At 40.0% G+C, this 25901-nt stretch overlaps 1 protein-coding gene across 29 annotated transcripts in view; it reads right to left on the minus strand.

Moving 5' to 3' along the window:
- Positions 1–25901, minus strand: part of LTBP1 (latent transforming growth factor beta binding protein 1) — a 382985-nt gene that overhangs the window by 167916 nt on the left and 189168 nt on the right. For all 29 annotated transcript variants that reach the window (XM_070574194.1, XM_070574192.1, XM_070574191.1 and 26 more), the window contains 2 exons: positions 20606–20830; positions 18816–19090 (listed from right to left, as the gene is read on the minus strand). In XM_070574194.1, the coding sequence (XP_070430295.1) occupies positions 18816–19090; positions 20606–20830 (500 nt within the window). The remainder of the gene's footprint in view (positions 1–18815; positions 19091–20605; positions 20831–25901) is intronic.

A 25901-nucleotide genomic window follows, 5' to 3' on the forward strand; every position in this document is an offset into this window, starting at 1 on the left:
GAAGAACCGTCACTGTGAAACCTTGTATCTCCTCAGTTTCAGTGAGTTCCTCCTGGGCATTTTCTACACAGTTCTGCTGCCTGTGCTATGCATTTTAATTAAATACAGACATATCTTCTTTATCTTTATATCTCAATCCACAGGACACGTTGAAAATGCTCAACAAATACTGACTGATTGAGGGAAGAAAGGAACAAACAAACTAGTTGCAGCCCACCCAGGCGAGCAGTGGCCTGTGAAAACCAACGGAAGTCAGCAGACGCGCCCAGGCCAGTGAGCGGAATCCAGTGACACCACCGGGCAGGTGGTGACCCTTAGAAGGGCAGCAGGCAGCAGATACCAGTCATCTGGCAGGCCTCCAGGGACAGTGCTTCTTTCCCGCCAGGTCCAGGCATGCAACATTCTGAATGAGGCTCTAAGCGTCTACATGTCCAAATTGTAAAACAAAACCAGAGAAGGCCCAGCACAATTAATGAAGTTTCAGTTACATCATAGCTTTCAAGTCCTTAGGTTTTGATGGCTTTTAATAATTTTGACAGGATGTTGTGTGCTCTCCAAAAACAGTGTATGATGAGAGGGGGAGAGGAGAGAAGATGAGAAGGGAAGGAAGAGTGAACACACGATTAAATGAGAACCTGAGAGAAGAAAAGCACGTACTGGCTGGATTCAGGTAGTTTCCAGACTCCTTCAGCTTAATCACAGAAGGCTTAAATCTGAAATATGAAGCATGGAAGAAGAATGCTCCAGGCATAAGACTGGAAACGAAATGATTATATTAAGAACACAGAAGTCTCCACTATTGCAATCTGCTGCCCAAGTGCGCTTGATGTTTATTTCCAGTTTTATCAATCAGATTTATGTAAGACACCAGTGCACATCGTATGTAGCTCATTCTTGTACCAGACTCTTTAGATTCTTCTCTTAATCAAGCAAAACTCTCAACACTTGCTGATTTTATATGCTCAAGATTTTAGTAGCAGTTAAAATCCAATTTTCACCTTGGATTCCTAGAATGTTTTATTTGGTAGGGCAAAAGTAAATCATTTCTCTCTACCAGGTCTCAAAAAAGGTACAAGGTTTTCATTACAGAATTCAGGCTGCTTTATCCCATGGCTTTGTTTTTGCAGGTCCACAGCCAAGAGCAGCACAAGCCATCCAAATCGATTAAATAAATGGCAGTGTAGGTGGTACCACGACACTGTGTGTTCTTCTCAAAACTGGGTCTGCACAGTACGAGAATAGACTGCAAGGGATGAAGTTAGGCTTCTAACAAGGCACAAAGTTTCATGTATGCCCCTTGAGTTATTTAACTACGAAGAGACTTCATGTGTAGCCAGAAACTCCCCCGGAGAGATCCTTGTGGCAATATGCAGGGCTCTCACAGAAGAGTCAACCCAAAACCACTAGGTTTTACCTGGCTGTAGATGTATCTAGAGGAAAAGAAGGTAGAACAAGGATCTTCTCTCCTCCACACCAAAAGGTCATATTGGAAAGAACTCCACAGAACAGGATGTTAGAATTCAACAGGTCCTTCTCTCAGACTGGTAGATTCTGCTTCTCCATAAGACAGAATTTCATGGACAGGGACTGACTCTGCCTAACTACACTTTTATGCTCAGAGTGAGGTGATTTTTACAAGTTAAAAACACAAATGTGTTTTCTCTTATGTAACTCATTCACCACATTTTCAGAGAAATCCTGTCTCTCAATTCAAGGCATCTCTTATGTACAAGCAATCTAGGAGAAACATGCTAAATTTATAACCCAATATTGAGCTATTTCAAGTCAGAAAGAAAAACCTACCCCGTCAAATGACCAACATGTTATATAGCTCCTCAAAAAGTTCATACAACCTCATGCTGCAGATCAGGGACACTATAACCCCACACATCCATGCTACGATTCAGCAAATGCATGCACCACCTAGAGTAATGAAAACAGAACAATGAAGGTTCTGGCAACCAGGTCCTGTGAGTGTCAACTGAAGAAAGTAGAGAAAATAAGACTGTGTGTAGCCATGATGGCAGAGTTCAGATATGATAAACAAGCTTGCTACTTGAAGCTAGTTGCATGAAGAAGGTATTAGCAGGACTAACTGCTGCAAATCACAGGAAGAGAAGATTCAACTCCGAAAGCAGGAGACCTTTACAACAGTTAATGTTCCTCAAAAATGGAAGGTGCTGTCACCTTCACTGGGAATAGAGGCTAGAGGACCACCCCACAGGAATGCCCAGAATGTGAACCAGATGATTCATGATTTCTGCCAGGTCTAGGGTTCTATGTTCAATAGAAACTGGTAGGTTGCATTACTTGATTTAGGAAATGCAAATTACTACGCATGAAAGACAATCTCAAGTACTTCTGTTGCTCTCACATCTGTAACAGGACCTTTTCTGGGCAGATGCCTCCTAACCATCTCTCGTGTCTTACCCCCTCAGTTACGTCAACATCTCCAGAGATGCTCACCCTAGTCTGAGCCTCCTCCTACAGAACTTGTGCAAACTACACAGAGAAAATAAATAGAGCTACTCCCAGTCCCAATCCACCAGTGCCCTCACCAACACTCTGAGAAGACTGGGTGCATGAAGATAACCCTTCCTATCTTCATATCTGTATTAGCAGTAGGCCTCAGCAGGTAAGGCTATCTAAAAATCATTACAATTACTCCATGAATGTCCATGTTACAACTTTCATTTTTAAACATTGTTAAGAATTAATAGATTGCAGGATAACGTACTTTTCTAAATCTTGATCTGATTGAGAATACTTATCTGGAGACTTCACCCTCGGTTTTGAGGTAATATCACAGCACTGTCCTGATACTCCAAGTGAAGCTGTGATTACAGTTTTACTAGATCTCCCTATAAATATACGAGCAAGAATGAAGCTCAAAACTTATCACTTAGCAACCAAGGCTTACAATTTTTGCCAAAAATTCACTCCTGGAGTTGCTTCAGAGATGAACAATAATTTGAAGAGGTTGTGATAAACACTGAAGTCTGGTTTCATGAGATTCAACTTTCATACCTTAAAATTATTGGTACCTATGATAGCCTCATTCTAAGAATGTTCGCTGCACTGTGCCAGGTTCTAGGGAATGAAGATGCAGCCCTGGGGAAAAGAAAGGAGTACTGGACTGGAAAGTCACTAGACCTGGATCTAAATCCCAGTTCTCTTGGATGAGCAGCAAGATGTTCAACAGATCATCCAGCTTCTCTTGGCTAGTAAGGGACAATGGGACAATAAGCTCAACTTCAAAGGATTGCAGCAAGATTAAATGATGCATGTCCAGCAGGGCTGCCTTTACCCCATCAGCCCCTGTGTGGGGACTAGAAAAAAGCGAGCTTTGGGGATGTCTTCTGCACCAGGACGTAGCATTTGGTAAGCAGAGAAATGAGCTGGATCCCCATCTGTCCTCCTCAGCTTGTGTGCTGTGTGGGTACAACCTATAAAGTATTACTGTGCTGGCCATTTGCTGGGCTCTCAGGATACATTTATTAAAAGAGTTCAGACATTTCACTAGTAAAAGGACCACTCCATGAAGGTGGCCACCATGTCAAGGACCTACTATTTAGTCTTACTATTTAAGACATTTAAAAACGATAGTATTGAAATATTCTTATGAATTATCCTTATCATACGTATATAACTCATTTTATTTTGCTATCAGGAACCAGTATACAATGAAGCATAAGATACTTTAAGTTTGAATAAAGAACGTTTTCCCAAAGAGAATAAGGCACTGGAGCCAAAGGAACAAACAAACAAAACTTAAAATGTTAAAGTAATACAGACTTTTAAAAAGCTCCTAGAGACTGCACTGAAGCAAAACATGAAAGAAGAGAGAAGGCTGATTCATTGCAACTCTTACAAGAGTATGCAGGACTGTGTTTAGGAAAGAGCTGAAACAAGGCAGTGACTCAACGGCTGGCCTGAGGAAAGAGATTCCAAAGAGATGGAGCAGCTCTTGCTAAGCCTAAGACTGACCACCAACTGGGAGGGACCCCAGGGCAGGTGTGTGGGGAGGGGAAAGCCAGAGGAAGGCAGGCCAAATACGGGGAACAGAGAGGGTGGGTGGGGAAAGTCAGAAAATAAGGTGAAGGTAAACCATGGAGAATTTTCCAAATTTGGGATTCGATTTGTGGTTGGATATCAAAATTAATCAGTAGACAGGGGAAAGGAAGCATTGCAGTTCCTTTTCCCAAAGCAGAAAAGTTTTTGATTGCTTCCAGTGAAATATTTGGCATCCTTGAATTAATGGAAAACACAGAAATACTGATAAAGAGAAAGAGGAAGAGGAGAAGAAGATTGTTTTTTAATAAAAGTATACTTTCTACATCTAGTACTTTCCCTCAAAAGAAAAAAAAATTATTTGGATAGTCTCTATCATTCATGGGGAAAAAGGGAATAAATTATATTTAAGGTCAACATGATCAGTAATCAGAGGAGCAAAATATGAAATTGGGTAATTATTAAAGGTCCACTGTTTACACTTCTTCTCAAACAAACAGCAGAAAGGACCTTTTAAGTCCAGCACAAATTCTCTCTTTCCCCCACAAATGCTGTCCCCAACAAGAGACGTCCCCACACAAAGCAAACCCCCAGGCAGCTTCACGTCTGGCAGAGTTTGTGCTTTACGAATGTGAAACTGACCTTTCCACACAATCATATTCCCTGTGGGCCCAGTGCAAAGTCAAGTAAAGACGACCCATAACTGAGTAAATGGCAAGAACACAGCTTTTGAAGTCAAACCAACATAGAATCAAATCCTCACTTTACCAATTACCATCTACATGACCATAAGCAAAACTCTCCACCTCTATTTCCTCCTCTATAAAATGGAATTAAAAATGTCTACTTTCACAGAGCTCTCAAGAAAACTGAGACAATATATGTGAGACAGATTCTACGTGAGATAGCCAGATGGCCATGACACACTGAGCTTGCAATCAATATTAGACCCCTTCCCCCAGGCCCCTCATTTAAAAACCTGGACTTGCTTAACAAACGACCGAGTAATCTCATAGCTACTCAATATACAATGTCCCAGAGACAACTTACAGAAAAGAGATGTGTGAAAATAAATGTTAGACCTAGAAATAAAGAAAAAAGATATTAAGATTTTGCTAAAAATGTTCAGATTTTTACAAAAGTGCTCTGGCTAATAAAGAAATGGTCAGAGAATAAATGCTGCCGAGAGTTTGTCATCTCATGGATTTCATTTTAATTCTACTCAAGAAGCACAACATAGTTTATCACTGAATTACAATAATTCAAGTAGTTGATATCAATGTTCAAGCAGCAGACAATTTCACTTTGGAAGCATCAAGATCCTTCTTGTCATGTGCCATGTCTTGGTACCAGAGAACCAAGACCATGAAGCCAAATTAGTGGAGCCCACTCTGCATCCGCTCTCCCCAAGCATCCATGGCCCAGTCACAAAACACTGAAGAACATGGAACTCCCTTAGTAAAGTCCCAGAGAACATACCTGTCCTTTCAAGTTCAGCTGGTGGCATGGACTGAATGTTTGTGTGCCCTTCTCCCCAAATTCATGTTGAAGTCCTGAACCTAATGGGATGATATTAGGTGGTAGGGCCTTCGGGAGGTAATTAGGTTTGGATAAGGTCATGAAGGTGGAGCCCTTGTGACGGGGTTAGTGTCCTTATAAGTAGAGGAAGAAAGACCAGAGTGCCCCCTCTCTCTCTCTGTTGGGTGAGGACCTAGCGGGAAGGTGGCCAACTGCAAACCAGGAACGGAGCCCTACCCGGACCTGAATCTGTCAGCACCTTGATCTTAGACTTCCAATCTCCAGAACTGTGAGAAAATATTTCGGTTGTTTAAGCCACCCAGTCTATGGTATTTTGTTATGTCAGCCCAAGCCAACTTATACAGATAGCAATGGTTTCTCGTGAATCCTCCATGCCTAGAAAAGATGGCCCAAGAGACAGGATGGAATAGTAGAAACAACATTGGAGTAGGAACCAGAAAGCCTCAGTTTTAGTCTTCACCTACCATAAACTCAATACAAGACGTGAAGAAAGTTAGTTTACCTCTCTGGACTTTAGCTTCCTCATCAATTAAATTTTACAGATAGACCAATTGCTAATATTCATTGATATGCCTAAATTCTATGATTTCTATGCAGGCTCTAGTGCAGGGGTGAGAGTAACCAGACAGTTATGGTGGAATGGTGTCCAGCGTCAGGGAGTCCTGCGAAAGTCAGTGTTCCTTAAACATTCCCTGCCTGCCAGGTTGATACACTAGATTCCAGGATGCTACATGTTTCGTAGTTCTAACATCACACCCTGACCTAGACCAGCTTGATCAGTGATAACCAGGAGGGGCCACCTCTTCTTGATTGTTCCTCATGCCCACTTCTTTCCTGCTAGCCTGTATTCACAAAAAAGGCTGCTCTATCTTCCTGAAGATAGTCATGGCTCTTAACTCCTTCTCAGATTATCAGAAATAAATACAATGAGTTATATATGATTATCAAGGCTCTTAAACTCCTTCTCAGATTATCAGAAATAAATACAATGAGTTATATATGATTATCAATAAGCAAAATATCAGAAACTATTCAAGATGGTCATGGAGATGCAGGTTTTGCATACCTTGAGCTGTGACCTGTTATAAAGTCACATTATGGTCTATCAACCCACCCTGCACAGGTGTCCCATAAATTATTCCACCTGTGCAGTTGTTATGCTCACCTCCACCCACACCCAGAAGCACCTTACTCCAATGTTCTGGTAGAAAGCTTTGAGGTATTCTGGTGAACTGAAGCTACACTCAAAATACTAGGAATCCGCTTGAGGAATGTGAATCCTATTTTTGGAAATCTTGGACTTCTTTTCATAAGATCAGAATGAGGTCCCTTATGGGGAAAATTCTCACTGTATATAACGGGTTGGGTTAATCCAAATTCCTGTGACAGCTCTTCATTGTTCCCATCATCAATCTTTTCACTATAATATAAACACTTCTCCACTCTGGCAAAATGACTTCTGCCCATCTTCTGAGCAAAACAGTGTTATTCTAGCCTCTGGACCAACCGTGGCTCCAAATTAAACTGGAAAACCTCATGAAAGCTCTTCAATATCCATGTACCAGAACATTAAATATGCTTATTTCTATGTGCCAATGAGAAACAGCGTCCAAATCTCTGAACCCTATCACTAATGCAACTACAACAACATATTTGATCAACTTGTTCTAAAGGCCCATTGTCATAAAGCAGAATATTGTACGATGGAGCACTGGCAGGATAACAGGCATTGTCTCATAAGAAGAAGAGGAAAACACTTAAATACTTCCAGATTTTCTAAAAGAACTTGTAAAAAATTTTCTTTGGCTTGAGCAGAACATTCTTTATAGGCAAGGATTTTTTTTTTTTAAGTCCACCCAGCTTTCTTTTATTAGAGTAATTAAAACAATGTTAGGCATTTGGGGTATCTGATATAACCATAATCCTCTGATATTTCAGGCTATTGATTTTACAAAGTATCTACTGTGACTAGGGCATTAACTGCTGGAAATGGATCCACATTGATTTCTGAGAGTGTATTTGTTTAAAGCCTGCTGAAGCCAAACCATGGGCTTCAAGGAATTCCAGACAACTACTTTAGTTTATGAAACGGTATTTTAAAAGTTACACTAAGGAAAAATGGTTTTAAAGTAACATACAAGGAGAAAAAAATTCTTAAGCGTGAAACTTAATGATTCTACTTGACATCTTTTCTAAATAAATGATCAAATTTGGGCTGCCTATTTTCTCCACCTCTACAATGATCTGAGCATTTCAACAGTCAAGTCTCCCAGGCTGTCATAGGCGTCTTGCTCTTCTTAAATTGCAAAAAGAATAGTTAAGTATTGTCATGATTATATCCCGACAGCATAATTCCTGTTAGCCTTTCCTTGCAGCAAAACAACACAAATTACATCATAAGTCCTAATACTAGATGGTGAGATGATGAAATTTATCCTATTACCAAGGATGTGTCTAAAAAGATAGACTCATGTAGAGGGAAGAAATAAAGATGAGCATACAGCCATGATTATTATTACTATGGAAACCAGATCACTCCCAAAGGATAAACATAAAGGCCAATCTTCCCCAATGCTTATTTCTACAACAGTATTGAGAAACATTTTCTATATTAAACTTCATTGCCTGTCAGTTTCCTTTCGTCTATGTAGAGATGCTGAAAGAAACAAAAACCATTTGGGGCCTCACAGCACTACGTAAATTGTAACACGTGCCTCATTTGGTTAAGCTTTCAGTTCTTCGGTGTCTCATCCAAGTATACAGAACTCAAAACTAATAATTACCTATGGTTTGGTTGCAACTAGTGTAGAAAAACTGTGTCTCATCCAAGTATACAGAACTCAAAACTAATAATTACCTATGGTTTGGTTGCAACTAGTGTAGAAAAACTGAATGCCACAAATCATATTAATAGGTTTCTTTAGTTCCCTGCAAGTGGGGAGCCACATCTCTGTTGACCCTTGTTCTGCCACTTGTGGTAGGAACATTTACTTCTCACCAAACAACCCCTTGCTTCCCCACATGTCCTGGCTCCCTAACTATATTAGTCTGCTTGGGCTGACATAGTAAAATACCACAGATTCACTGGCTTAAACAACAGAAATTCATTTTCTCACAGTTCTGGAGGGTTGAAATCCAAGATCAAGGTGCCAGCATGGTTGGTTCTGGTGAGGATGCTCTTCCTGGCTTATAGAAGGCCGCCATCTTGCTGTGTCCTCCAGTATGGCAAAAAGAGCAAGCTCACCGGTGTCTCTTCTTATAAGAATACTAATCCTATCTTATCAGGGCCCCATCCTTACGATCATCCTTTAATCTTAATTACCTCTTTATGGACTATCTCCAAATACAGTCACATTGGGGGTTAAGACTTCAACAACATATGAATTTTGAGGCGGCCACAATTCAGTCTATAGCACTAACAGACAGGGCCATGCAACTCATTCTGTAAATGGGCTGCGGAAAAGTAATGAGTGTCCCTTGAGGTACTTCCCTTCTCCCTCTGTAAAAATTGAGGCAGCCATGGGCTGTGTTGAGATAGCATGGCAGTAACATAGTAGACCCACTATCAGCCTGATTCCCTAAGAGATCTTAGCACAGAGCCCCCTGATCACCTGTTAGACATCTAGTACATACAAAATGTATGCTTTTGTCATCCTTATTACTATAGCACAACCTAGCCTCACCTGACTAATACTAACATTATTTATTGACTACTCATCTGGGCCCAGCACCGAGCTCAGTTTGTAAGTGGCCCACGCACACAAAAGGGCAATCTGATGAGGAAGACTGGATTATACATGTAGGAAGAGTTCAGGAAGGAGTACAGAATGTGGGTTGAAGACAGACTGGAAGGCTTTCTGGGGGAGCCGACACCTGAGGGGACTTGAGAAATCATGTGAGATATGTACTGACTATCTTTGATATTTGTACAGTTGGCTTTGTCCATAGATCCTATGCATATGTTAGTTAGTATCAGTGGTACCTAAGATTGTAGAAAAGAAGAAAGATGTCAAAATCATCACTGGCAGAGGACTGCAGGGCGAAAGGAGGCCTTGGGAGCCTTCTCAGCCAAAGCAATTATTTGAAAAATGAAGAAACTGAGGGTCAGAGATATGGAGAGTTCGCTAAAATGGAAAAAGAGTTATAGACGTGGACATACCGACATAAGCTGGTTCCCTACCTCTCTGAGCCTCAAGTTTCACTTAAATGGGAGACAAGAATACCTACTTTTCCTTGTTTTGAAGGTGGTTTGACAGTCAAGTAAGGACATAAATGTGAATGTTCTCTATCAGCTATCAATTGTATAAAAATACACCACCTAATTAAGAGGCCTACCCCAAAGCTACAGAATGTTAAGCCCATATTCTTCACAACTCTGTTAAAGCTTACACATTCTAAACCAGTCCTCTCTAAAGGAGTCATCTTGAAGGCATTGCTGTCTTTGTTCAAAATATTTACAACTCCTCTGTTCCGATTTTAGAATTCTTTCAGGGCTGAAGACATTATTTTAAATAGCCTCAATGGTGGCAAATCCCTGCTCGCTACAGTGACCACTGGAAACTTTCAGATTCATTAAGAATACAATAGACAAATGAGCTGCAGAAGATCAAAGAAAGACTAATATTGTTGTGCAGCTCATAAACTGGTTTTGAAACAATTCCTTCAAAACAGAAATTTCAAAACTGCACAACAGCATTACCACTAGAGTAAATGCACAGTCTCCTAAAGAGATCTTGCGGTAACAGAATATCCAATTTTATACATAAATTCTTTTATCCACAAAACAGGACAAGAGGAAAAAAAAAAAGGGAGGTTGAGAAAGAAAAAGAAACGGTAGTATCATCATTGTGGAGGCAGGTACAGGGCGGTACAGGGGAATCATTTTGTTGTCTCTTGACAGGGAGCAATGCTGCCTTTGTGTGTGTGTGTGTGTGTGTGTGTGTGTGTGTGTGTGTGTGTGTGTGTAAGATCGGTATGCAATGCTGCCTTTGTGTGTGTGTGTGTGTGTGTGTGTGTGTGTGTGTGTGTATGTGTGTATGTGAGGAAGATTGGCCCTGAGCTAACATCTGTGCCAATCTTCCTCTATTTTGTATGTGGGACACCACCACAGCAAGGCCTGACGAGCAGTCCCAGGTGTGCGCCCAGGATCAAAACCACCAAAGTGGAGTGCACAAACTTAACCACCACACCACCTGGCCAGCCCCTAGTTTTGTTTTTTCCACTACAACTTTATGGGTCAGATTCTAGAGGATGGGGATTTTTCTTAGTAAACCAGATGATCCCACTTCGTTTTAGCAAATCCCAATTTCAAGGGATCATGCAGACAAAGCCAAGAAACATTGTCAGCCCTAGAAATACCAGCTGTGACTCTAAACATTTTTATAATGTATAGAGCCTAAATCAACCATCAATTCAAGTCATGATCTCTTAAAACTACTTCCAACATGCTCAGAAATGTCATCTTCAAATGTAATGACCACAAAATCTTACCACACTGCCAATATCAGAAATGACTTAATATGCTTCCACTCTGAACTGCCCCATAATTATTTTCAATGCCTATTCCTCTGCAAAAACAGGAGTCTAATTATTAATAGGTATATTATTTTAGTGAGCCCTAGAGGTATAAAATACAGAAATTTGATAGCCCTGTCATGATAAAGGCATTTTTACTGCCAATAAAATGAAAAACATCTGAGAGGAGTGGCTTGGGGAGGACCAGAGAAGCAGAAACTTGCTTGTCTATTGAACAGGTCAGGGTAAAGCGAAGACTTGAAGCTGACATACTCTTCGGTGCCCAAAAGACATTGGCCTGGGTAAAGACTGGATATTAGGCAGTCAGAAGGGTAATGTCTGGGGCATCACCCATTCTCTGAAGCACTCTCCTTCAGTTCTAAGAATCTATATTTTGATTATCCTAATGTCTCAGACTCACATTCTCAATCCAAGTAAAACTAGCAGTTCTCCTCCCCACTGGCAGCAGCCCAGTGACATGCAGACGTGTTCTCTTTCACATGCGGCTCTTTTCCTCTTTGGATCTTATCCCTGTCTTTACTGATCTTTTCAACTCCAACAGAGGGCCCCCGCACACAGTCACTCTGGCAGAGGTTGCTGGAGCAAGACCAGCCAACGCTGCAGAGCTCCAGGCGCCCATCACTGAGACGTGTGTGACACCTTCAGTGATACCTCTGCTGTCGACACAGGTAAGGTTTGGCAAGGACGGCCATTTCAGAGCCACCGGAGACAACCAGACTCACTAACACTCAATTAAATATTTCTTAGATTATGCCAAAAGAGTATTTGAGTGGGACACTGAAGAAAAACCCAGATGGCACAGGAAGTGCCTGGTGTTAATGACTTATTCCACCTGAAGGAGGCCAAGCTTCAGTAAATGCAATCAGCACACCCTGCTCATGGAGAAGGCAGACGTCTGGTAGCTCTGGCCCTGCCTCCCCTAATCACTGCCCAGGAGCACCTCTGCAAGAAGTCCAAGTTCACCTGGGAGGGCCCTGCCCCAAAGAGCATGAGGCCTGAAAAACAGGGAAGGGGAGAGGGCCACATATACACCTGAACTCACTGTTGACCCAGCCTGGCTGACTCAGATCTCCTTCCCACATAAGGATAAAGCACAAGTGAGAGGCCAAGAGTCTTTGGTAAAATGTTTTATGGTTATTCTTTTTTTAGACTTCTCATCTATTTATGTAGTTTATGGACTCCATTTAGGGAAATAACCAGTGTGAAAAGTGTTACAATGCTTCTGGCATTATCCCCATCAGAATATCATGAGTATTTCATCACAGCTTTAAGCCTCACCCCAGTAAGACTCTTCTAGTCAGGGCAGACGAGACTTTGTGGAAATTAAGGAACAGGTTTCTAAGCAGAACTTAATGTCCCAGCTCCTTCTTAATTGAGCACTAAACTCATTTTCCATCACTGAGAGGAGATTTTCAAAGGCTGCATCCCGTCTCTCCACCTTCATATGTATCTATTCATCCATCTATATTTTTTCTGCCATGTGGAGCTGACAGGCAGACATCTGTTGTCATCTGTTTCCCTACTTTCCCACTGGCTTCTGTATGGTGGAAACCAAGAAATATTTTTCTTCAAAGTCCTGTGACAGAAGTATTGAGTTTTTTAAAAAGTACTTTCAGCCATGTAATTAAGATATTTTCCACTTCAACAAGCTCACACTTTCCTGTTAATTTCTCCATGACGCTTATTTAAAAAAAAATTTTTTTTAAACAAAAGCTAAGTGCATCTTTTGGCCCTTCAGAATTGTGTGTTTTCCAGTGCTAACGTTTAGAGCTGAGGATGTTATTGAATTTATCTGCCAAAGAGACCTATCTCCAATTAAATAAACTGGTCCATTCTGTTTCCATTTGTCCTGTCCAAAGAGAACTGTTGGAACAACTTCTGGAACCTCTAAGAGGATCCCAAACAATTCTTGTGTCACTTTAACTCAGTTCTGCCCCAGGTCTTATTATTTACATAACCAATAATTAAAGGAAAGAGAGGCTCTTCCAGTGATTTCAGGATTTCACATCAAGTACTGGTCCTTTCTTCTTAGTCCACATAATGATTATTTTCTTCTGCAGAATATATATTAGAGAAGTTAATCTTAGAGTTTGCTTCCTACGGGCTTTTTTTTTTTTTAACCATTATGGGGATATTTTATGGTTGCAAACTATAAAAGCGAGTTTGCATGTTATCTGATCATCTTTATCAGTGCTAGAGAGCTGTACTAAAAATGTCTTCTCTTCTTCTGCTCACATCTACTTCAGGTTTCCCACTATCTCTATTCTTCTTAGTTAACTCAGGTGTTTATATGTGGAATTTTCTGCTCCTTTGGCATCTGCAAGAGGAAGGTCTTGAAGCACTTGAATTTTTGGTCTCGTCTTGTAATGCCTGGGTCTAATTAAGGGGCATGTTCCTGCATTTCACAGAGAGCACATGATTGCACAACCAGGCAATGGCAAACCCAGCCTGGACGCTGAGCCCTAAACCCTACATCGTGATTCTGAACACTTCGCAGACAAAGTCTTTTCGTACCATCTGGCACCATTAGGTCACTGTAAATGTTTGTTTCCAGCAATTGCGCAATAAATAAAACGTTTGAAACTAAAAAAAAACAGATGCCAAGTACATTTCAAATTTAGGTAACTGTTAAGGGAATCAATTTAAAGCAAAGGGTATTCTTGTACAATGGAAAAAGTGTACTTATTCAATGTCCCTGTGATGCAAAGAAAGATTTGAGGGGTATTTTCTGAAATTTGGCCTTCCTTAGAGATGAAAACTAGCATGGAAATTTTCAAGTTTTAAGCATGTGAAAACATGAGATTATCCTGAAAGTAGCTGGTAAGTGTAACCACTGGAGATGTAATTCCAACTTGATCTAAACCGTGAGCAAACTCAGAAATGTTCTCAAATATATATGGAGTACCACTATTTACTCCAGGTAGCGCAGACACCTATCTCTGCCAAAATTATGACTTGTCAAGTACTTCAAGTTGATTCATATTCAAGAAACTTATTCCTCTGAATCATCCCATGTTCAATTAGATTTCTATTATTTTAATACTTTACCATGAGTTTAATAATGCCTGTACCCAGCCCAATTCACATAAAGTCAACACTTTATTTGGTTTTAAGAACAACAAATTATTTTTAGGACTCTGAAAGATGAAACATCACTTTCTACAAGAGGAATGATTTTCCCCCCTATATCTTGGCTCTCTCTGTCAAGGTGAAACACAAATATTTCCAATTCCATTATTCCTGCTCTTTTCTCTTTATAATACAAGCCAAAGAAATATCCTCTATTCTCGTGAATTTAACATCATCATTAGATGTATTCACTGACCGCTGAACTTTCTCCATGAATCCTCTCTCACTCCATCTCTAACACAGCATTGGATTCCCTGACTAATATCCAAGAATACACCCTTCTTGATGTCCATCAAGGACAGGCCTGCTTAAAACAAAGCGTAGCTGCTCATCTTCACCTCACAATCCGCTCCCCCTCCCCCAACCAAAGGGTCAGTTCATCAATCAGAGAGAGCATTTATCTGATTTCCAAAGCATGGAAGTTCAGAATATTCCAACTCATCACCATATTTTTCTTCACAAGAGCATATAATCAAATCCTGACGCTTGATTCTTTACAAAAGCCCCTACATTCATCTCTATTTTCAGCTTTACTTCTTAGATTGAACCCTGGTCATTTCACAATCAGACCAAAGCCAACTTTTCCCTAGCCTCCTCCTGTCTACCATGCCCATCTCCACCTACCCCATTCATTCAAAAGTGAAACTTTAAACATTATTTTCTAAAAATTCATTAAATGTATTAAAGTTACAGATTTTAAGTTCAGCTTAAAATTATATTATTCTATTTGTAAGTCTAGGAAATTTTAACATTTTCCCCCTTCTTTTTCTCATGAGAACATTTCAAATATGCTGAGCTATTCAAAGAATAATACAATGATTACAAGCATACCCACCTCTCAGTCAACAATTGTTACAATTTTGCCATATTTGTGTATAAAATGCATTTGAAAGTTAATTATAGACATCATGGCACTTTACCCCTAAAACCTTCAGCATTCATCTCTCAAGAATAAGAACACTATCTTTTGTAAACCCCAATAACATTATCACATCTAAAAAAATTAATAATTCCAAAATATCATCTGCTATCCAGTCTGTATTTAAATTTTCCCAATTGTTCCCCAAATATCTTTTAGAGCTGGATTTTGTGTTTTTTCAAAACTGGGATTTGTTTAAGGTTCATACACTACATTTATTATTGTCTCAAGTCTCTTTCTAGAAAAGTCATTCTACTTTTTTTTTCATGATATGATTTTTTTGGAGAAATCAGACAACATCCTAATTATGAGTCTGTCTGATGGGGCAGGGATATTTTTAGCTTTGCTCTCAGTATTTCCTATAAGCTGGAGGTTTGGTGTGAAGGCTTGATTAGATTCAGGCTAAACATTTTTGGCAAGAATACTTTTAGGATGATACGTAGACTTCACATTGTATCACAACAGAAGGCATATAATGTCCGTTGCCTCATTTTTAATAATTCTGAGTTTGATCACTTGATCAACGGGGCTTCATGCTATTTTTACCTTGACATCAAGTTATTTACATTACACTATGCCTCAGGTTTAAGAGGCTTCATATCTGTGCAAACGTCTTCCAGGAATCCCAAACTATTTCACATCCCTGGGTCTCTTCTGACACTTCTTCCTCACCCATTTCTTGCAAAGTTCTTTCTTCTCCCCATTTTCCATATGAGCTTGGTTTCCTAACCAGCCATCCATATTCCTCCACCATCCAAGCAGTTCCTGAAATTCTACTCCATGAAGCTTCCTTGAATTTAAATACATTGATCACAGTTCAGGTCGGGTTCCCAACCCCAAGTTTACTGCCAAATTGGTAGAATGTGCCATAGAAACAAGGACTATTTCTGCCAAATTTGTTTTGTATATGACCTCTCACAGCAACAAATATAAGTACTTACTGATAACTCTATGGCATTAAGAGTCTCAGTAGTTGAAATCTGCTGCCAATAAGAGTGTTCCCACTGAGCAAAGCACTAGGGAGTATTTATGCAGTTGTTTTTGCCATTCATTTAAAATCTACTTATACCTCCCCTTCTGTAGCTATGTATACAAAGTAACCATAGCAAGGAAGCACAAGTGTTCTCCAAATCTTTGTAGGATACATCTTATATACTATTGACTATTTACCAGTGATGTATTTTTACAAATGCCTGGATCATCCTTATTGCATGAATTAACTGGACAATCATAGGCAACCAGCAACACTTCTTGCCAACAGGAAGGCAAATGCATGCTGTGAATGTTTTCTGAAGACAGGCCTTACTTTGAAGCTGTGTATTAGTGAGCACACATGCAAAGTAAATTAAGCACTGAGATCACCGGATCATTCAGACCAAAAATCAGAGAAGTATCCAGATAAGGCAAAAAGTATTCCACTGAGTTTTAATTATTTGGTAACTCCACCAATTATCCAATTCATTTTGATTGTATAGTGCAGTTTAGGATTAAAAGTAAATTATTTATATCCTTTCTAGTCGGCAATCATCTGCCTCCTATTATACAAGAACAACACGTTTGTTGATACCTCATTTTCGTGCTTTTTATCATCTGTGTTCCAACCTGGAAACTAAGGAGAAAGATATTGGGCACAGTATCTTTTAGTTTTAAAAGGACCTGCTTTTTCCTTTCTCATGACCAGCCTAAGCTGGAATGACTAAGCAATGCAAATGGCACCAAATTCATCCTCACTCTCCAAGGCTGGCCTAGGGCAAAACCATGAAGTGCATGAAGTGTACTTCAGCCCCATTGGCCCTCTCAATTCCCACCCTTAGCACAAGAAGCCAGTCTTTACTTCTGAGCTAAGTTTAAACTGATGGTGTTCCTTCTCCAAAAAGGATTTGCTTAAACCTGGTATTCAACTGTGGAATGAAAAGGTCCCCTTCAGTTGGCATTCAGGTACCCAAACGTAGGTCATGTTTGGGGATGGAGCCTTTTCTGTCTTACTGAAGTTACATGACATAAGTAATCACCTACTCTGATTATTTTTAAGTTTGACTCTACCTTGATAAATCAGTATCTCCTAAGCTAATATTTTCATATAACATTTGCTAAGTGGTGCTCATATTACCTTGTCTAATCTTGACAAAGCTCCATATTCTTTGTTTTTTTTTTTCCTTTTGAGGAAGATTAGCCCTGAGCTAACATCTGCTGCCAACCCTCCTCTTTTTGCTGAGGATGCCTGGCCCCGAGCTAACATCCGTGCCCATCTTCCTCTACTTTATATGTGGGACGCCTACCACAGCATGGCTTGCCAAGCAGTGCCATGTCCACACCTGGGATCCAAACCGGCGAACCCCAGATCACCGAAGCGGAACGTGTGCACTTAACCGCTGTGCCACTGGGCCAGCCCCAGAAAGCTCCATATTCTTGTCTCCACTTCACAGATAAGGAAGCTGGTTCCCTGCCACAAAGTGCTGGGTCCATGGCTCTAGCCAAGATCTTATAACTCCACATGGCTGCTCTTTCTATTAGGTTCTACAAATCAATTTTGCCTTTAAAAGTGTTTTCTAACTTTCTAAAGCAATAACAATTGATTCTATTACCCAGACCAGTATTTTTTGAATATTCAGGAATTATAATAAGTGCACCTCATTGACTCTTCTCGTGGAGGGTCCAAACCATAACCAAATGACAGGAGAACCACAGGACAAAGCTACGTCACTATCACATAATCCCAAAGCAGGTAGCACCAAATGGTTGGGGAAGAGGAACAAATATTTTTATATTGCCTTCACTATGCACTTCCAATGGGAAGTTTTAGAGAAAACTCAGGCTTTCTCCCACTTTATGATATAAAGATAGGCCTAAAGTTACATGTAAATCCAACGATATTTAAAATGCTCTTCAGGATCCAGCCCCGTGGCCGAGTGGTTAAGTTCATGTGCTCCACTTCAGCAGCCCAGGGTTTCACCGGTTCAAATCCTGGGCAGGGACGTGGCACTGCTCATTAGGCCCCACTGAGGCAGCATCCCACATGCCACAACTAGAAGGACCCACAACTAAAATATGCAACTATGTATGGGGGAGATTTGGGAAGAAAAAGCAGAAAGAAAAAAAAAGATTGGCACCAAAGATGGTGCCCATCTTTGGGGGAAAAAATGCACTTCAAACAACTCATGCATTGCCATTCTATTTATGAATTTTTATAAGAAAATGAAAGATGAAAAATTATCGCATGATGGGATCAAAACTCAACTGTACCTACTAACCTGCAAATTACTACATAAAGGCAGAAATATTTTCAAACATCTTTTCAGAATATATCTCATGTACCATATCTCATGTCTGACACATGTTTAATACACAAACAAACTTAACTTAAAAAAGAGAAACATGCAATCATGGACTTCCAGCAGTTTTGGAAGTTCACTACTTAAAATTATCTTATAGATAAAGGGTGGGCAAACTTTTTCGGAAAGGGTTTTGCAGCTCATATGATCTCATCAAAACTATGCAATTGTACCATCAATAGCATGAAAGCGTAAATGAATGATGCGGCTGTGTTCCAATAAACCTTTATTTACAAAAACAGGCCCATGGGTCAGTTTGCCAACCCCTTCTATAAAAAATCATTTTATCAAGTCTGACTTTCCTATTAAAATGAGACCATATCTAGAACGCAAAGGGCAGTGTTGCTTACCTGTGACCCGATGGTTTCCTGGAAGCACCGGCCAAGCTGCGTCTTAGCGGCCACAGGATAGACGTGAGGAACGACTTGCTGGTGGGAGTATGTGGAATGTACTGTCTGGGTCTTCTGGACAGGAAGCCCTTGGTATGAGACTTGGGATTGGCCCGGTTGAGCTTCTTTTACCTTCTGGCCTGTTGGGCCATCAATTCTTGAAACCTGATGTATCTGGACTGAAGCCTCAGGAGGGTGCTTCACATGGATATTGACTATGTTGGGAGGAAATTTCACTAAAACAGATTGGGAGAAAAACTTGTTAGTCATGACTAATTAACATGTGAGTCAGCATAAAAGTAAATTTTATACATACACATATATACTTACATGCATATATATTATACATAGGGTAAATTATACATATATAGTGCATATATATTTTTGCTGTACAGCCATCAAAATTCTTCATAAAAGAGTACACTCAGGGAGCTGGCCCAGTGACAGAGGGGTTAAGTTAGCACGCTCCGCTTTGGCAGCCCAGGGTTTACCAGTTCAGGTCCCGGCGTGGACCTACACACCTCTCATCAAGCCATGTTGTGGTGGCATCCAACATAGAAGAATTAGAAAGACATACAACTAGGATATACAACTATGTACTGGGACTTTGGGGAGAAAAAAAAAGAGGAAGATTGGCAAGAGATGTTAGCTCAAGGCCAATCTTCCTCACCCCCAAAAAAAGTATACCTTAAAAAAAAAGAGTACGCTCAAAAATTAAAATACATAAATTTAGGTTTAAAGTATAAAACTGAAATTATGAAGAGAAGTTAAAACCTCTCATAGTAACATATTCATGAGACAGAATTTTTTTTCAGGAGAGTCATAAAACTATGAAATTCATGCTACCTATGGTCATAGGTGGGTACATTTTATCAAATGATAGTATTAAAGACCCAAGAGTTGGACTTGATTTTCTCACAGTTTCTATCATAGAAATTATAAGATTTACCTTTCTACATCAAAAGAAGAATACAATTTTCACAAAGCATAATTCTCTTATCCTTAAACAGCATAGTACGTACACGCTTTTGTGCTTCTGGTGAAACACATACACAAAATACCAAAGCGTGATACTTTGTATCTGTGACAAGATTTAATTTCTGCAACTTTCAAACAAAATTTCATCTTCTGATGCTAAGATTCAGGTTTTAAAGAATAAGAGCCAGTAACACTTCTCTGACCCCTTTTAAAAATTGTGCATGTAGAAGAGATGCCAGGTTGAAAAGAATGAATTAGTCACAGAATTTCTGAGTTCCAAGTGACCTAGTTTACCTTCCTTACAGATGAATAAATTGAAGTCCAATGAGGTTAAATGATCATTTAGAGCTACTAAAACCAAGCATTCTTCAACTACAAAATAGATTTGGTATTCATCAGCAGGTTCTGTGTAATCCACTCGTTTATTAATACTGTAAGAGCCAGAACACCGTCTTGCTCATTTGTCCATTTCCCAGGCTGTGCCAGAACAGCGCCACACAGGGTACTAGCTCTTGGTGCTAAGAGTCACCAGAGAAGGGCGGGATCCTTTTCATTTTCTTACTTCCTAGATACCAAATCTCTATGGCCTAGAAAGCACTGTAGCCACATATCTGGGCCTCCATTCTGTCCCAAATGCCATCTCAGGCCACCGATCATACACTCCTCTCTGTTCCAGCACCAGCCCTGGCCATCTGCAGATACTTGCTTCCGTACGGGTTTGGCAGGTTAACACAGGTCTGACAAATAGGCAAAAATCAAAATAATAAGCTTACCTTTGACTCCTTGCTGGCTAGTCATGGTCAGAGGCAAGGTATGTGTCGAGTGGACCACATGCGTTCCCAATGCCTTGCCTGACTGCTGGGAATGCTGATAAAGTTTAGGCACGCTGGCACCGTGGACTGGGATCTGACAAAGCTTCCCTGTGAAATTTGGAGGGCACTGGCATTTGTCCCTTGAACTGCACTGGCCGCCATTCATACAGGGAAGATGGCAAATTACTGAAAGGGAAGAGAGAAAATGTGGAGTTGGTTAGTTTCTCAAAAGCTAAATGACAATCAACCAACAAAACTCCCAAAACACACAGCCCATTATAGCCATCATAGTCCCATTGACATCAGACCAGTAAACAAAGGAGTTACTATACTACAATAAAAATAGGCTGCTATTCACTACCTTTTTCTTTCCATCTTAAGTCACTGAACTCTCCCAGTGCTTGTGGTTGTTCTCCCCCAACAATGGAAAGCAGAACTCAAGGGAAAAGAATATATATAAAGTAGTCAGTCAAGATTATTGTCTCTCACGCTATGCTTTTAAGTAGCTCTCTGTAACTATTTGGTTTTCCTATTTAATTACTAATTTATTACCTGTCTCCTTAGATTATAAATTCCTTGGGGAAAAGGGTTATGTCTGGCTTAGTGACCTTTATACCCTCAGCACCTAGAACAATGCCTGGCACACAGCAGACATTAATATTTCCTCAAAGAAAATGAAGAAACAAATGAGAGCGCTAAAAACAATCTATTGGGAATTTTCTGTATGTAAGACACTGAACTAAGTCCTACGCAGAATGAAGGAGTAGAATAGTTTGAATCTTGCTTTACAAGAATTTGCAATCTTCTTGGGTTAGCAAGATCATAGTGAAACCTAGAAGTAGCAGAGTGATTAGTAGTTTGGAATTTAATTTACTTAGAATACCAAAAGATAAAAGGACACAGGTGAAGAATTTTAAGACGAGTTTTAAATTCTGCCTAAAGTCAGCTTATGGTCAATTTCTTTATCACTAATGAATTCTTCCTATCAGCCTTTGAATGTGATCAGATTTCCATCAGCTTAAAAAAATAAAAGCCCCACAACTCCCTTTCTTTCCAGCTTCTACCCGCTTTAAATCCTCTCCTCCAGGACCAAACTTTCCAAAAGAGCTGTCTGTTCTTTTGAACTCCTACAAACTAGCTTGGGCCAGGTTGTTTTCCCTTTCCCCACCTGTCTTCTACATGGAAACTAATCTTCCTATGGTCACTAACAGTCTCCATGTTGTGAAATCCAACGGACAGATTTCAGTCTTCCCTTGATTTCCGTGACATCTCACTCATCTATTTGGCTCCTTCCTCTCTGCCCATTCCATCTTAATATTCTTTGCAGACACCGCTCTTTATTTGTCTTTTAAATACTGATGTGCTTTAAAATTTGGCCTTAAAATCTTTTTTACTAGCGCTACACACTCTTCCTCTATAATTTCACCGTCATATGCTGTCACCTAAATTTGTATTTCCCAGCCAAAGCTTTCTGCTGTGCTCTGAACTGTCTACTATTGTATATTCCCATGTACATATGCCACAGGCATCTCGAACTCAAAATGTCCAAACCTGAACTCAACATCTTCCCCCCTAAAATCTGTCTTCATCAAGTAGTCCTTACCAGAAACCTGAGTGCTGCTCTGTCACTTCACCTATCCAAACATCCAGTCCTGGAAGTCCTCCCTTCTAAACATTCATCAAATATGTCCACTTCTTTACCGTCACAGGGCCTCTGTTCCGGCCTACACCTCAACACTCAGGAATCTCACCTCAATCCCGACAGTCCAGCAACACTGAACTTTATTCAGTTCCTCAGCGTGCAGGTCCCTCTCGTCCCTCTTGAGCTTCATCCACTCTATGTCCTTGGCCTGGAACACTCTTTCCACTCAGGCCCCCTCGTCTACCTAACTCCTACTTCTCTTTTAGACTCCGTTTAAATCTCACTTCTTCCAGAAGCATTCCCAGCTGCCCCTCATCTAGGTTTGGTGCCTCTCCTCTGTGCTTCCAGGGACTCTCCTTAGCTTGCTCACTATGCCACTGAGCTTACTGATTTACAATTGCCTGACAACTTTCCCGTACACCTCATTCCACTGGAGCTCTCTGAGATCAGGCATTTATCTTGTTATGTTTTACCCCTAGCATGAAGCTTAGCTTCTAGAAGAAATGCTGCAGCTCAAAAAAATACTGGACAAAAGAATGAGCCTATTTCTACCTATCCCTTTGTCAAATACCATTCTAGGTACTATAGAAGATTCCGTGAAAGCCCTTCAAGAATGTAAGAGCTAACTGGGGAGACTAGATAATACATGATAGTTAAAAATACAGGTCAGCAAATAAGTGACAAATTGGAAAATATAAAATGTAAATCCTATGGAACTTCAGAGAAGAGAAAAGTAATTTGGGGTAAGTCAAAACAGACTTTATAGGAGAGATCATTTGGGATAAGCCTTTGAAACTGGACAAGAGTTAGAAACACAGAGAGAACTGCATCCTAGGAGAATGGTGTGTGTAAAGAAGGGGAGGCAGGCATATTTGGGAGATAATGAGAAAGTCCGTCTTGTTGAAACTCCAGGTTTTTGAGGGCAGGGGTCAGGTGATAAACTAGCAGACGTGGGCCTGAGTCAGACAATGGATAAAGGCCCGATACTGAGTTTGGACTTCATTCTGTAATTAGTAAGTTATTTTGGAGGCTCCAAGGAGAGAATTAAACAAGGCTGAAAGAGTAATGGCATGTGGGATTAGTTAAAATAGAGAGTGACTAAGGTGGAGAAGTTAGGAGACTACTAAAATAATTGAATTACAAGTTGAAAAACCCATAGATTAGGACAATGGCAACAAAAACTGAAAGAAACTTGAAGTAATATAATGATAGAGGGAGAATTGGCACAACATGGAGATGGGGCACAGGAAGTAAACAGTAGACTGAGGAAGAGGGGAGACAGTAGAGGAAGAAAGAGAGAGCCAGAAAAAATGACCAAGGTGACCACCTACAAACTGTGTCCAGGGTCTGACTATATGGCAGATCAAGTCAAACTGCCCATGATGGACGGAGTCTGAAATATGCTTTCTCCAGTGCCCGATCTAATCTTAGGGGCTGGGTAAGAGAAGAAGAGTCAAAGCTGACTCCAAGATTGAGTCAAAGACTTCATAACTCCCAGTTGAATTCTGAACTGAATTTCTACATCACAGCTTGTCTACACTGGATGGGTTCAAGGTACAATGAGCAAGGGAAAGGGGAGCCAGGCCAAGATTTAAACATAGTACAAATGATTTATTACTGGAATTCAGGCACTCCTCACTATGCATGGTTCTAACATGCATGAATTTCAGTTACAACAGTTTAGTTAAATAACACCTGTCCCCCACAACAGCATGGTTCAAACTTCAGTTGTGACGGTATGTTAACCGTGAGTAATTGCATTAAGTACAAACTTCACTGCTAGCTCTTCGTTCCACAAATCACTAGATGTGTATCATGATCAGTAACCAATCAGGTCACTTCCTTCAAAGTCCACTGGCAATTGATCCCTGCACATCTGTTATTCAGTTCATGCACAGACAGCAAAGCAGGTAGCTGTGCTGCCTCCTCGTCTTGCAGTGATAAACTCACATGACATTGTACAGAAGTGGATAATCAAAAGGGCCAAGAAAAATGAAAGCAGCAAAGCAATGAAAAGTGGTAACACTGGAAGCAAAATTGGAAACTGGTAGTGATGAAAAGGATGAAGCTGTCCCAAAGAAGTAACACTAAAGGAACTCAGATATTTCACAACTCTGAAAGCACAAAGGGTGAGATGTTGGAAGCTGATCCAGACTTGGAAAGGAGCATGACAATTCACTAAGACAGAGAAAAGATATTCCATATCATAAGTTATACAACGAGAAGAAAGCGAACATGTTCAAACCACTCTCGATAAGTTCTACTCAAAGAAATATAACACTTTCTCAGTTTTTCTAACATTGTAAATTACAGGGCATTAAATAAATATTAGCTTTACTATTTTTTCATTTCCCTATACATTTATAACCTAGAGTAAAAGTTTTAATGTTTTTACAAAAAAATTTTAAAGGTCATGGAACTGGCAGTTTTTCCATTGATTATTAAGATCATTTTGCACATTTTCAGCTTGAATGGTCCTGTTTATAGTCCTGTACTATCATGCAAAAAGGACTACCTACAATCTATACTAAATTTTTTCAAAGAAACATTAACCTGTTGACTTTTACTAGATGTTTCTAGAATCAATAGCACATTTTGAAATCTAACATGACTTTAACTAGTTTTGTTTAAATCTACCCTCAAATACAAATGTTTCAAGGACTGCAGTAATCTAAGTGGATATGGCAATAATCCCAGAATAGGACCCCAATAACCTTGTGTCTCTCTGGTGACAAAGGAAAAGGTTTCCGCTTGACTTATTCCAAGCATTAAAAGGCCACTATCTATAAACATATATGAATGAGAAATAAACTATTCTCCTATTCTAGCATTTTCTAAAATCTAAGTTACAATATAAAGTTCTTTGCCTCAGCTCAATAAATACACCTTGGATCCTTTGTGGCAGGTGATCTTTTTAAAGCTAAATAGTCTTTTATATCAAAGAAAACAAATGTAAAATCAACTTACAAACTTAACGATTTAACTATGAATGGTTTCTTTCTGTTTCAAAAGTTCATGCCACTCTCAAAACACCGCCTAGGGATATATAGTCTGTGCTGCCAGTGTTCTATGAAACCTCCTCAACACACGAAGAGGAAAAAGAATAAGCTGTCTTTAAGGCTGACTGGAGAAGCGGGTGGTATGCTGGCTGCAAGTCTAGCTATGGGACATATATTTTAGAACATATAACCAGAAGGTGTAACATAGAATGCTGGCTGAGAAATTCCATAGCCTTGTCAGCTGGACATTTTGCTGGCCATCATCATAATTCCCTAGATTGCATCATAGGATCACCTGGGCCGTACTACAAATACCAAGAGTATATGGGCCTTCAGCCTGTTATTCCAGAAAGTGTAATTTCATGACAGCCACTCAAAATATCAGATGGTACTACTACAAAAGGTCAAAATGACAGAAAGGATCCATGTAGGAAGAATAAGTTGGAGGTTTTAAATATGTCAAGCGTTTTGGTGCATTACACCATTTTACTTTGGTCTGTAAAACAACATACACTACTTAAGAACTCAGGCTGACAGAATAATATTTACCTTGTATGCCACAAACTGGAACTTAGTTTAAATGAATATATTTTAATGACTTGTATACAAATATGGG

The sequence above is a fragment of the Equus przewalskii genome, chromosome 14, assembly GCF_037783145.1.
Source record: "Equus przewalskii isolate Varuska chromosome 14, EquPr2, whole genome shotgun sequence".
NCBI classification, from domain to species: domain Eukaryota; kingdom Metazoa; phylum Chordata; class Mammalia; order Perissodactyla; family Equidae; genus Equus; species Equus przewalskii.